Source organism: Anoplopoma fimbria, chromosome 14 (genome assembly GCF_027596085.1).
Source record: "Anoplopoma fimbria isolate UVic2021 breed Golden Eagle Sablefish chromosome 14, Afim_UVic_2022, whole genome shotgun sequence".
NCBI classification, from domain to species: Eukaryota; Metazoa; Chordata; class Actinopteri; order Perciformes; family Anoplopomatidae; genus Anoplopoma; species Anoplopoma fimbria.
The window spans coordinates 12,207,989-12,220,831 of record NC_072462.1 but is presented as its reverse complement, the minus strand read 5'-3'; the positions used below and the strand labels follow the sequence as shown (position 1 = coordinate 12,220,831).

At 39.9% G+C, this 12,843-nt stretch overlaps 1 protein-coding gene across 3 annotated transcripts in view; it reads left to right on the top strand.

The window, feature by feature from the left end:
- The window catches only part of ptpn13 (protein tyrosine phosphatase non-receptor type 13), a 41,413-nt gene that overhangs the window by 16,935 nt on the left and 11,635 nt on the right, over positions 1–12,843 (top strand). For 2 of the 3 annotated variants that reach the window (XM_054612302.1, XM_054612299.1), the window contains exons 8-20: positions 3,192–3,284; positions 3,577–3,676; positions 4,941–5,157; positions 6,173–6,244; positions 6,363–6,534; positions 7,020–7,170; positions 7,302–7,440; positions 8,287–8,439; positions 8,853–9,035; positions 9,129–9,291; positions 10,116–10,551; positions 11,333–11,439; positions 12,432–12,485. In XM_054612302.1, coding sequence (XP_054468277.1) covers positions 3,192–3,284; positions 3,577–3,676; positions 4,941–5,157; positions 6,173–6,244; positions 6,363–6,534; positions 7,020–7,170; positions 7,302–7,440; positions 8,287–8,439; positions 8,853–9,035; positions 9,129–9,291; positions 10,116–10,551; positions 11,333–11,439; positions 12,432–12,485 — 2,040 coding nt within the window. The remainder of the gene's footprint in view (positions 1–3,191; positions 3,285–3,576; positions 3,677–4,940; positions 5,158–6,172; positions 6,245–6,362; positions 6,535–7,019; positions 7,171–7,301; positions 7,441–8,286; positions 8,440–8,852; positions 9,036–9,128; positions 9,292–10,115; positions 10,552–11,332; positions 11,440–12,431; positions 12,486–12,843) is intronic. The other variant, XM_054612300.1, reaches the window with a different exon arrangement.

The window sequence follows — 12,843 nt, the reverse complement described above, 5'->3', positions numbered from 1 at the left end:
GACGCAAAGGAATGTTAACTCCTAGCAAAATTGACTTGAGGTCGAAGACTGAGCCAAAATATTTTCATATTCCATCCCAGAGTTATTTCGCTATAGCATGAATGGGGCCTAATTGAGCGCAGACCATTTGCAGGGCCTTGTGGATAAGCTGTATGGCAGAGACCTTCTTTTTCTTTCTTTTGCTCTTACTTTTTTCTGTTCTCTTCTGCAGGAAAGTGATGGCGCAGCAGTGGTCAATGCTCTCAGGTTTCACCCAGTTACACACTGGTTCTCTGCCCGTATGTGTGTGTGTGTGCGTGTGTGTGTTCAACTGAATACGTATTACATGAAAATAACTAAACATTGTGTTTGTGCATGCCTGTGTGTGCATGGGCATGTTTATACCCGGTCCCTTATGTCTCACCCTCTTCCTTTTGGTGCCAAGGTGCTACAATAAGTATAAAACTCTCCTTGCAGACCTACAGGCTGTAATTGAAGTCATGCATAGCGGATGAGGGAATTCCAAACATTACTGGACTTTTCCGGCACTTGGCAGCAGGTCATGTGGCTTTGGACCGGATTGGGTCCAGCTTGAACAACAGTACAGAACCCGTCCACCTCAGGGGAAGGGGAGGTGTTCAGCGAAAGCAAAACACAACCACTTTTTATTTTTGTAGAAAGTGTTGCGGCAGGAAAAATTATAGTGTTTTTAAGGCGTTTCTTTTATTTATTTTGAGCCCATTAGCTTTATTTTAGATCTATCTTACTCAACTGCCTGACTCATTTCCTTTTCACATTATACATAATGTCTTAAACAAGCACTTTAAAGGTTCACAAGCAGAGTAGAAATGTTATGAATAGACATATTTTCCAATGGGTTGGCTATTTTTCTACACTAGATGCACTTGAAATTTCAGTTTTTCAGTGTTTTTCTTCTGAGTCATGTTAACGTGGCGGGATTTATAATTGAGGGTTTCTGTAGCCCATTATCCATTTCAGTCTATACTTTAAAGGAAGTTCTCTCTTTCTCTGTGGGACCACCAGAATTTGAATAACCTCACAGTCTGAGATTGTGTCTCTTCTCAGCTTGAACACCCTCAAAGGCCTCAGCCTATAGAAGCTGTTTGTGTTGTCACACCATGCTTCAAGTTCTGTTCTGCAAGAAATCCAGGAGAGGGGAAAGAGGAACAGGGATGTGGGAGAAGAAATGAGAGGATAAGGTGAAGCGAGGAGAGAGATATAAGGAGATAAAACGATAAAAACGGTAAGACTCCTTACTTGGAGAAAAGACATGATAGAGCAGGAGTTTTTTTACTACTAAATTTAATTTTAGATATAATTACTACTAAAACATGCGAACAGAGACTGAAATCCTCCTCATCTTTACTTTCTGTCATTGCCCTTTTGGGAATTTATGTATGCATGCTTGCTACTTACCAATTGTACTACTTTTTTTGGGTGGAAGAGGAATATACATTCAAATATATCCTGGAAAAGAAACACTAGCAATCATTGAGGGGTAGCACCTAACCCTTATCTAACCCTTCTGCCTCCTTGCTCAAACACAAGCGAAACATTCACATTATCGTCAAGATATCGCTGTTCATCTCTCTAATTAGCTGTGACGCTCATCGTCTCTCTTCTCCCTCGTTGCTTTGAGGTGCAGTGGGTTTTTTGAGTACATGTTGAAATGTAGACCCCATGTTTATTTGGGATTTCTCTAAATGTGCTCATTCAACATCTGGGTTAATTATGACTTACTGACACTTGTGGATTGACCATAAACCTTTTGTACACAGATTTAAGTTAATCACAGGAGTTGTATTTTTATGGTTCTTTTGCACTTATGCAACATAAAAGGATGCAATATAATTACCACTGCACTATTTGTTATAAGGTAGGCGGGCTACTTGTATTTCAGCTGTTTTTATAACAGGGTATTTACTTAAATGTACAAATGACACCCTCAAAAATGTTACTGTTAGATTAAAACAACAAGCTTTGTAATGGATAATGAATTAATTAAATGTTGCTGAGTGTTTTTTCTGTTTTGTTGACTTTTAAACGTCTTTAATATTTTTGTAAAAATAAGTAGCACTTAATAATAACTAAATTCACAAATGTTAATCCTTCTTTTTATTTCCCTTTCCTTCCAAGCTGTAATCAGAACATAAACCATTCTTAATTAGCCCATTTTGGGAACATTCTGTTGTTAATGGTGGGCCTGTAGGTATGTGGATATCAGTGCACGTATATGTGGCAATGTGGGTGCACATTTTTTAGTTTTTGGACTTGAATGGTGAACCTAGAAGGTGAATCCTTGTAAAAGACACAGAAGACGCTGTTCCTCTGTGTATCTCTTTAATGCGGATGTCATGACTCAGCAGAAGATGGAAAACTATTTTGACCTCTCTTTTTCTTTCCTATGAAGATTAGTGTTGCTGCCGGCCCACAATGCTTCCTAGTTATGACGTTTATTCAAGACACTCATCATCAAAGAGATGTTGTATGGTGAAACTCTTCTGAAGTAAAATGCCTGAGCAATGACGAGAGGATGCCAATCATTCAAGCTATGTAGCTGATACTGTAGAGCAGGACTTTCAAGTTCTACGCACTATAGGCTGAGAAACACGACACATCATGATAGGATCCTGTTTTGAGCATTTTTTTATGGTGTTTTTCCTGCTTTACCACGGATCAAGCATTGCTCAGAGTAAATCATTGTGGTGAGCTGGTCTGTACTTGCTCTGGTTCACCCACTCAAGCAAGACAAAAGATTACGCCCTCAACCAAAAGCTCTCTGACCTGACAGGAGGTATGCATGGATACACTTGTGCAGGAGATGCTTTTCAGTGTAGTTACATATGCCTTTCATAAGGAGTGTTTACCAACAGCATGACTAATACCTGCTTTGCGTGTCTCAGTCTACTGGTTTAGGGTTGCCTTCAGTCTCCGTAGGATTTGAAGAGACTTCTGTAAAAGAAAACCGTCAATTGTTAGTTGATGCAAGTTCTTTGTCGTGAAAAATAAACAGCTTCACCTTAACATCCCTCACAAACAGAAAACAACTCCATATAACCATTTTTAAGTTGTCTCATGTGCATGAAACTTATATTTGATCCATTTCGTCATCCGGGAGACATCCTCTTATGTTCCCAACACTATTATATTCATTTTTAAAAGATGGACTGATGGTCTTTCTCTTCCCTCAGACCCAGTTCACAACCAACAGAGGTACCACAGTGATTACAGTTCATCCAGTGAAAGCCCCTCAGTGACCTCCTCTGATCTAGACTACAGACAAGGTAAAAGATGTATAATAAAACAAACAAGTATGAATGAATACATTTATATATTTCTAAATATAAATATATTTCTATATATATGTATTTAACTATGTATATAAGGATTTTAAGGATGCAGCAGTACTTTACTCAGTATATTTTTAGTACCTTGATCACATGTTCATACGTGTACATTTGCATCACAGTGTGACTAATTTGGCAAACATTAAAACAAAAATGAGTATGTATACATGTATGTATTTATGTGTGTATGTGTGTGCGTACACAGCTAATACTGCCATGTCTCTTCCAGCTAAGAAACCAGGCGAGGGGAGGAGGTTTGGCTCCCAGCTGGCACTTTCCTCTGAACATGATGCCCTGTCGCTGACAAGTCACAATGCACACAGGCACAGGTAACACACACATTTCTGTACAGGACGAAAAATAAACAAACAAGGTACCAATGTTGTGTTTACTCCCTTAAGCAGCAAACTGATTGTACAACTACCAGTTAGATGGACAGCAAACCCTTAAATCCGAAATTCATTACCTGTTATCAGTGTGGGAAATGCCCGTTGGTATCCGTCCCGGCGGACACCCTCCCTGCTCGAACCACAGACCTTGGTTCGGCTTTTTCCTCATTTACTTCCTGGTATCCGTGAAGAGGAGAGACATTGTCCTGCTTTAATCTAGGTTATCACAAACAGCACTTCATCAAATTTCTCCATAGAGGGTCTGTGATCAAAGTGCCAAAAATATGTTTTTTAAAAATCAACAGCAATGTTTCTTTCCAGAAATCATTAATCGGTAACTCAAAGATTTCATAGACTTTGTTTGTTGTGAGCAGTTTTCATGTAGGAACTATCGTAACTGCTTTGAGCACCACAGATCGAGTCAGCAGACATCGATGTGGCCAAAACTAGGCAACTCACCAAAAATATCTAAATTGTTTAATAGCACTACAGGTAAAAATGTATTTTTGAACAGTCCCTTTAATTGATCCATATGGAAATCATGTTACAGACCCCAGTAGCATCTATTAACCTATTCATCCTCATTCTGCCTCTCCAGTAGCTCAGGGTAAACTCATTTCCAAGCCAGTTTCATTTTTCATAACCAAGTGTTGTATCACTGTATCAACTGCATTGTAGGACGTGTAAAAGGAGCAAAAATCAATGTGAATTTTACCACAAAAAAATGTTGTATGCGGTTTTTTTCACTCCACAGAAAACAGGGAAGCCAGTTGTGTTTTGGTCCTCTGGGCCACACACAGCTGGTGTGGCACAGCAGGCTCAATCCCCATGCCTCGCTAGTGAGGTCATCTAATGTGACATTCACATTCAGCAATCCCTATCTCTCTAATCTCTGGCATTACAGAGAACTGCTGCCTGCTGTTGCTCTGCCCGCTATCAGGAAAACCATGTTTTCACTCTGTCCTACTAAACAGAGCCCTTGTTTTCCCCCCTGACACTGAAAGAGGAAATAGCAGCTACTATTTGGTGTCCTTTTGTGTTTAAACACATTGACTGACATCATGTTGCTATTTTCATTTATTTATTTTATGGAGAAAGCAAAAATAAGAAGTAAATAAAAATCACACATTAAGCAACAGTTTTGTCTTAGCTTTCTGACTTTATCTGTTCCGACACCAACCCTCCTCTTCTCTTCTCCCCGCAGGCTGTATGAGGGGGCAGCTGATGAAGGCCTGGTTGGAGCAGAGCTGCTCCTCCAGAGGCAGGAGGAGGAGGTGCAGCGACTCCAGGCCCACCTAGCCAACAGGCTGTCCAGGGCCAACCTCTACCCCACAGATGACCCCCTGGCCCCAGCTCGCACCTCCATGCTCGACCTTCGAGACCCCCTCTTCACTTCTTCTGTACCACTTCGCAAACCCAAGGTATTTGTTTCACTCTTTGTAGCTCAACAGACTCCAGGATAGGCTTTAAATGATAATCTGTGTTCATTATTTATTAACTTTGTGGATCACTTCAGTTATTAGGGTCTTATTTTCCGTATATTAATTTAGTTTACGTACAAGAGTTTTTTGAATACTATAAAGCTGTAGAACGCATATAAACACAGCCAACTCCTGAAAATAATTAAGACTTAATTTCAACAATGGGAACTCCCTTCATCCAAGGTCTGTATCCATCACTTGAAGCTTTTTTATCTTGCGATAATTGATGATGGATGTATCATTTTATTTCACATGATCTCATTGGCAACTAGGTTGTTGACGTAGTTGCTCAGTGAATGTTCTGTTTATGCAAATTGCTGACTGAAAAACATAATTTATGTCAGCCGCTGGGAATCATCCCATCTAATATAATAAAATATGTTCAAATTGTAAACATAACAACAAGTCTGCTGATGTTCGCTGGTAACCTCAAATACTGTTTATCAATTATATTCCTAATGGGTTAATTATACTTGCAAAGGCAAAACATATTTGCTGTATGGTACATTTTTAAGTGATGCTAATTAGGCTGTGGGGATTTCCAGCTGGTTGAACAAAAACCTTAGAGCTGAACCAAAGGAATCTTGCCCTTCCACCTCTGGTTAGACCTGATTACTGCAGAAAACCAACAAGCAAGTTTGTGTTCGACACAAAAAAAAACGTCACATGAGATGGTGTCATTGAAATTTCATAATCAGGTTAGCTAGGAACACAGGCTTCGACCTGCCGTGTGAGTGTTTGTGTAGAAAGGAAGTGTTTGGTTATGTGTGTGTGTGTGTGTGTGTCGTAATTCAGCACCGACAACAAGTGAGCCCATTTTAAACACAATCAGTTGTCATAATAGCAAAAGAATATATATGAAATGAAGGCACCAGGTTGAAAATGATCTTTTAACATTTTGTAAATAAATGGTTCCCTAAGTGACAATTACTTTTTCTCTTGTCACCAATAACAGAACCATGGGCCTGAGTTTGTGAAGATGGCCAGCGAGCCATGTGTTTCCTTATCTGTTCCCTCTTCAATAATGGTGAGAATGTACATTGAATGCCACCTTTTTAAGCCAATGTATCCATGATTTTGCCACAGAAACTGCTTAATACCTCATTTGCAATCCTCTAATCCTTCCTTATTTCTCTGCCAACAAGAAGCGTGGAAAGGTGGAGGAAGTGCAGAGGAAAGTGGGTGTGGTGCTGCTGAATGGCCAAAAGCTGGAGCTGAGCTGTGACATCAAGGCAGTCTGTAAAGACGTTCTTGATATGGTGGTTGCCCACATAGGGCTGGTGGAGCACCATCTCTTCGGCCTGGCATACCTCAGAGGTAATGTGTGTTGCTCCTGTGTATGTCTGTCAATGGAGTTGTATGTATGCATGTTTTTGTCAGGTATATGTAGGGCATCAGTCTTCTATATTATGAACACTTACTTGTGTGGTTATGTAGTTACCATACCATGGTTGTTATAAGTTAATCAATGTTTTCTCTCTTACCGATCCATGATGACCTTTTTAAAACCTTCTTCCTCCCTTAAGAAAACATTCAAGGAATCTAATGTTGCACATGGAAGACCTTTGACATTTCATATTAGTTATTATAGAGAACATTTCCCCTCTTAAATGCAAAGTATAAAACAGTGAGAACACATCCCAAGCATATATGACGTGGTGTGATTATCTTTTTAGCGAGGTTTACAACATTTCCATGTAAATACATTTTCTACACCTGATGTCTCCTTGAAGATGCAACATGTTGCTGCAGACATTGCTGATTAAATTTCCTCTCACCACTCTTAAATATTACACACACAGATGATGAGTTTTTCTTCGTTGAACCTGATGCCAAACTGTCCAAAGTGGCCCCAGAGGGATGGAAGGAGGATCCTAAGAAGAAGAAATCTGATGTACCTTTTAATCTTTTCTTACGCATCAAGTTCTTTATTGATGACGTCAACTTCATACAGTGAGTATATATTTTTCTTAGGTGAGAACCTAAAGTGACACGAGTTTCATTGTTACAGAACAATGGACACATATGGAAGCATATAATGTTTAAGATATCCAAAAATGTCTGTATCTTCCTGTGTATAACAGGCACCCCATGACCAAACATCAGTACTACTTACAGCTGAGGAAGGACATCTTGGAGGAGAGGATGCGCTGTGGCACAGAAAATGCCATGCTGTTGGCTTCACTGGCACTGCAGGCTGAATTTGGTGACTACCAACCTGAGGTACCAAATCTTTTTAATACATACAAGTGTTATTAGACAGTTAGAGTTGAACGTTGGTCTCATTAACTGTTATGCATTACTGTTGGCTTTTTTTGGCTTTTTCATTTTGACATTTCCTATCAATATGACTGTGTAAATGCATATGGAATAGGTTTTGGCAAAGGTTCAAGTTCTTTTTTGAAATGCTGGAGGTCCTCAGCTCCTATAATAAGTCTATAAAAGAAAAATCTGTGCAGCCAAAATACAGACACTGAGACCCTTAAGGACAAATATGACTCCATTAAAACCCACACATTTTGATCCCACGTCCATTACAGCATAACATCATGCATTGTATTATATCAGGCATTTAATCTAGAGCCCGGGCTTTGAAATTGTAGTTCTTACAATTTTCCACCAAATTGAGCCATTTCACATGATTGCCTTTTGGGGTAAATTCATACTATTTTCCTGGTCTCCACAAGGGTTGTTTCTGCTGTATTATGGAGCACTGCAGTGTTTAATGCAATGCATGAAAACCAATGTTGTTGCTTATAATTGGCATATCTAAGATATTTAGAATACAGAAAATAATTCAATTATTATGTTTTTTTTTCTTCATAAAACAACTATGGCATTATGTGGAAAAAAAGGCATTCAAAGGATCACAACTCAGTAACGTTATGAATATTTTGGTTAAAAGATTTAACTCTGTGAAAGTGGAAAATAATATTGATATTTAATTTAACTGCATTTTTTTGAAGGAGGCATCTTTGTCTTGTCAACTTTTTAACAGACAAACAAGGCTTAGAATAGCTTCATGAAATGACAAATTGAAAAATACTGCTGTTTATCTCTGTGCCTCAGCTCCATGGGAAGACCTACTTCAGACTGGAGCACTACGCCCCCGTGTCTGTCCTGGATAAAGTGGACCAGACGACCATCAAGGAGGAGCTGCCCAAACTTCACAGCAACTACTATGGAGCTTCTGACTCTGAGGCAGAGTTTGAGTTTCTCAAGGTCAGCAATAACAGAGTATATATGAATCATGGTTTCTGAAACAGGAACCAAAATATTTTCTGTTATTATTTTGTGTTTATTTTGTGACAAACCCGGGGAACAATTTTTATGCACAAAATGGCAGGTGTTCCAGGAAAAAGTTGACTTTCGCCTAGTAAAAATAATACATTTGAATTTATGTTGACAACAAACACAACTGAGCCACATTGAATATGATATCATCACATTGTATGTAATCGGATACAAAGATACAATCTGTGCACTCGTATTGGATCAATGACTCAACGAAAGACCTTTTGTCTGCGTGAAAAGTACCTCAGTTTTAATCTGCCTCAAAACACGTTCATATTCCTTCCCCCTATCTCAGTACTGTGTATTTTTGAGAATTTAACTCCATATTGATTGCCTTAAAGGTGAGCCAGAGGCTGACAGAGTATGGTGTCCATTTCCATCGGGTGCTCCCTGAGAAGCGATCCCAGACGGGCATAATGCTGGGCGTCTACTCCAAGGGGGTGCTCATCTTCGAGGTGCTTAATGGAAATCGAACCCAGGTGCTAAGGTTCCCCTGGAGGGAGACGAAAAAGATTTCCTTTATCGTATGTATTTGTCTTTATCATCAAAAATAAAACTATGTATTAAATCAAGTTAGTCCTCAATTTCACTGAAATGTTTACCGTGTCACCCTGCAGAAAAAGAAGATATGCCTCCAGAACACATCAGATGGGATTAAGCACCTGTTTCAGACGGACAGCAATAAAACCTGTCAGTATCTGCTGCAGCTCTGCTCTGATCAGCACAAGTTCCACCTCCAGATGAAGGCCCGCCAGAACAACCAGGAGCTTCAGGAACTAGGTAGGAGAGGAAGTGAGCAGCCACACAAGTGCGTGGAGGTCAAATAACATGTCCTCAGGCTTAGACAAAAGTTACATATTATCACTGAGAGGAAGGATTATATGTCACAGAAATGCTTTTGACACATTAGGCCCAAAAGTGTTATATGACAGTGTCCAGGAAAGGGCAGACCTCGACACAAAAACTACACTGTTTCTAGCCGCAGTTGCATGTGTCAGCCATCCCACATATGCTCTCCAGATAATAGCTGCCGCCCACTCATTTCCGTCTCCTAAAATTTTATTTTGTTTCAGTGAATTCACATACAAGTAGTTATTATACCTGAATAAGCTCTGCCGCTTTCAGCTGACATTCTTATAGTTCTTTCCGTTGTATGTCAATCATCATGTCCATGTAAAAGTATTGTATTTATTGTTTATCTATTCTTTTATCTATTGTAATTGTGTAATAAGTGAATCAAACGTGTGGGCAATTTTTTAACAGTTGATTTATCTTTTTCATGGTACCTTGCTTGGTTAGATTAGTTTCACTTGGCTGAACATCAGAACAGCTTTGCCTTTATCACGCCCCAATACTCCCTCACATAAAGTCATAACTAGCTTAATAAGTTGACTGCCAAGAAGACAGACCAGACCATTAGTTTTGACGATAAATATGGATTACAAATGGTGCTTTTTCTGTCTTGACAGAAATTACTTCAGACTGCTGAGTAAATGACACATATCAACACTTAAGCTTGTGGGATTTGCCTACTTTTGCTTTTTCCATAAACAAAATGTCATTTAGAATTACCTTCTGTTTTGCATGTCTTTTCTGGTAACCAGAGAACAGCCCCTTGAGCAGTTTGCAGTATTCCCTCGACCCTCGGAGTGGCAACACAGTGGGGAGGACGGTGAGCGCAGGCAGCCTGGCCTCCAGCTTATCAACGCGCTCCAACCCAGACCAACTCAAGAGGATCTCCTACTCAGAGGTGGCCCTCCACAAGGCACCGTCTGGTTCAATATTGGTCCAAGATGAGCTTCACTTTCCAGGTTTCAATCCAGTGGCCTCCACGGCTCTTTCCAATCCGCGACTAATGAGCCGCTCCCACCACAACCTCGGCCAGATGCCAGAGTCTCCAGAGCACCGGTCGCCAGAGTCATATCGTGGACAGTTGCACACCAGAATGAGTCAGCCACCACCCGGCCAAGTGGCCTCTCACGTCCAGCAACACCAGCGAGCCAGCTCAGACACTGACTCCCTCTTGCAGCAACAGGACAAGTGAGTTGAAATACGTGAAATGTTGAGCAAAAGCCTAAACACACTAATATGTGAGAGAGAGAGAGAAGTTCAGAATAAAATTATAGTGGATGTTATAAATGCTGACATTATTTATTTGGTATTTAATTTCTTTACCATCCATCCAACTTTGCAGTTGTTATGCTTTTTTACGCCTTTAATTTGTCCTGAAAATCACATTTCATGCCCCGTTAAGGAAATGAGAGCTTGTGTTTATTAGTTGGCTGTAAAGTCAACTAATAAGAGCCAGAGCCTCTATGCTCACATCAGGACAGGCTAAGGTTTCTTAGTGAGGACGTGTTACTGGGATTAAAGCTCTGCCTAACACCACAGAGACACAGACATCTCTACCTCAAGCCTCTAATTAAACCTCTGGGGGTTTGTGTGTGTCTGTGTCCGTGTCCATGGGTGTGTGTCTCTGTGTGCATGCACATGCACCCATGTGTCTAAGATTGTTCTTAACAATGTGTGTTCCTATTTTAAATTAGTAACAAACCTGTTTTTCTGCCAGTTACTCCCTCTTGTGTCGGTTTTACAGGTGACATATGTGACGATAAATGTTAATAGTTAGTAAAAATGAAAGTGAGTATTAAATGAAGGATTAAGTTGAGGCCAAGGATATATTTTATATATTTTTTTAATTATTTTTTTAGTTTAATGAGGAGATATGCCTTCTCAGGCTAAATCATTTCTCTCTCTCTCTCTCTCTCTCTCTCTCTCTCTCTCTCTCTCTCTCTCTCTCTCTCTCTCTCCCTCCCCTCAGATCCTTTGGTACAGTGTCCCACAGCAGCCCAGTCTGGAGTCTCAGCATGCCCAAAAAAGATTCTGACTCTTCTTCCACAGAGGAGACTGGCCAAGCATACGTAGTAGGTAAGGATGCAGACCTGCTAAGTATGATGCAGCTCTCTTGTGAAGGACAGCACAAGTGGTGTAGGAGAGTTCCAACCTGAATTGTACACTTGTGCCTATATATATATGTATATCAATGTTATTGTAGTTGTGGGGGAGAGTCTAGGATAGGTAATCACAATAATTAATATATTTCACCAGCAGTTAAGATAATAGTTCTGTGCGGCTCCAGCTCTCTAACATGAAATAATGAAAGTATTCAAGAAATGTCAAATGCCACTTTTGCATACACCTTATATAGGCCTTTTTAAGATAATACTTCTAAACATTGGGAAAGCAAGTAATTATGTTGAACTTGTATTCGGAAGGTGAGAATTGGGATCTAAGACAAAACTGCGGTGTGTAATTTGAGATCTGGCTACACTGTGGCAAGTCAACTGTAAGAAGGAAAAACAGGTGGCACAGTTAACATTCAATACGTCGCATGTTTGGTATTGTATTACCTATTGTGCAGTAGCTGAGTTCCCACATAGGAAACATTTTATTATAGTGTTGAAATCTCTTTGGTTTAGATAAGACAAGATAAGATAATCTTTTATTAGTCCCGCAGCGGGGAAATTTGCAATTTACTGGCTTCAATGCTCATCGTCTATATTAGAAACAAGAAAATGTACCAAGTTAATCTAGTTTCCCTAGATAAGACTTAAATGATTCTTCATTGAATTACAGGAACAGTCTGACTGTATACAGAAACAACAGAATAACTGCAACAAATGCTCTGTTTTAGACATTTGTTTACTTCACGTAATATAATATTCTCATGAAATGGTCTGATCATGCAGGGAGCTTCTGCATGTGTTGATTATCAATTGATAAAAATACATGTTTCTGTGAATATTTCCTATATTATTGCCTGTAAATGGGCAGAGATGCAGCCAAGAAGTTTACGTTGTTTTGTATAATGTACCAAACCAAAGCACAGCCTTGCTGATCTCTTGTGTTTCTGTTCCCAGGTGTCAGTATGCACAGTTCCTCTGGGCCACCTTCAACCCCAGCCTCTGTTAACGGTATGAATCAAAGTATCTTTTACTCCCCAGCTACACAGACACTGGATGTCCATGCTTTGTATACTGTATCATTTAAAAATGCAGAAACATCCCCCAGCTCTCCACCGTCACTCATTTTGTAACATTCTTAATTCCCCTCTCCAATCTGTTGAACCGTATGCTGATCGTTGCGCAGCCAAGTACGGATATACGAGAGGAAAAAAAAGGTCTTGTGTTCTAAATCAGAATTATATAAAGCAGAATTGAGTCTCTGTCCTCTCCGTGCTGCCGGCCTGTGGAACTGGCCCCCGTCCCACCATTTAATAGCTGCATGCTTGGCACTGAACTCGTGACCTTCCCTTTCATCCTAGCTTAACCC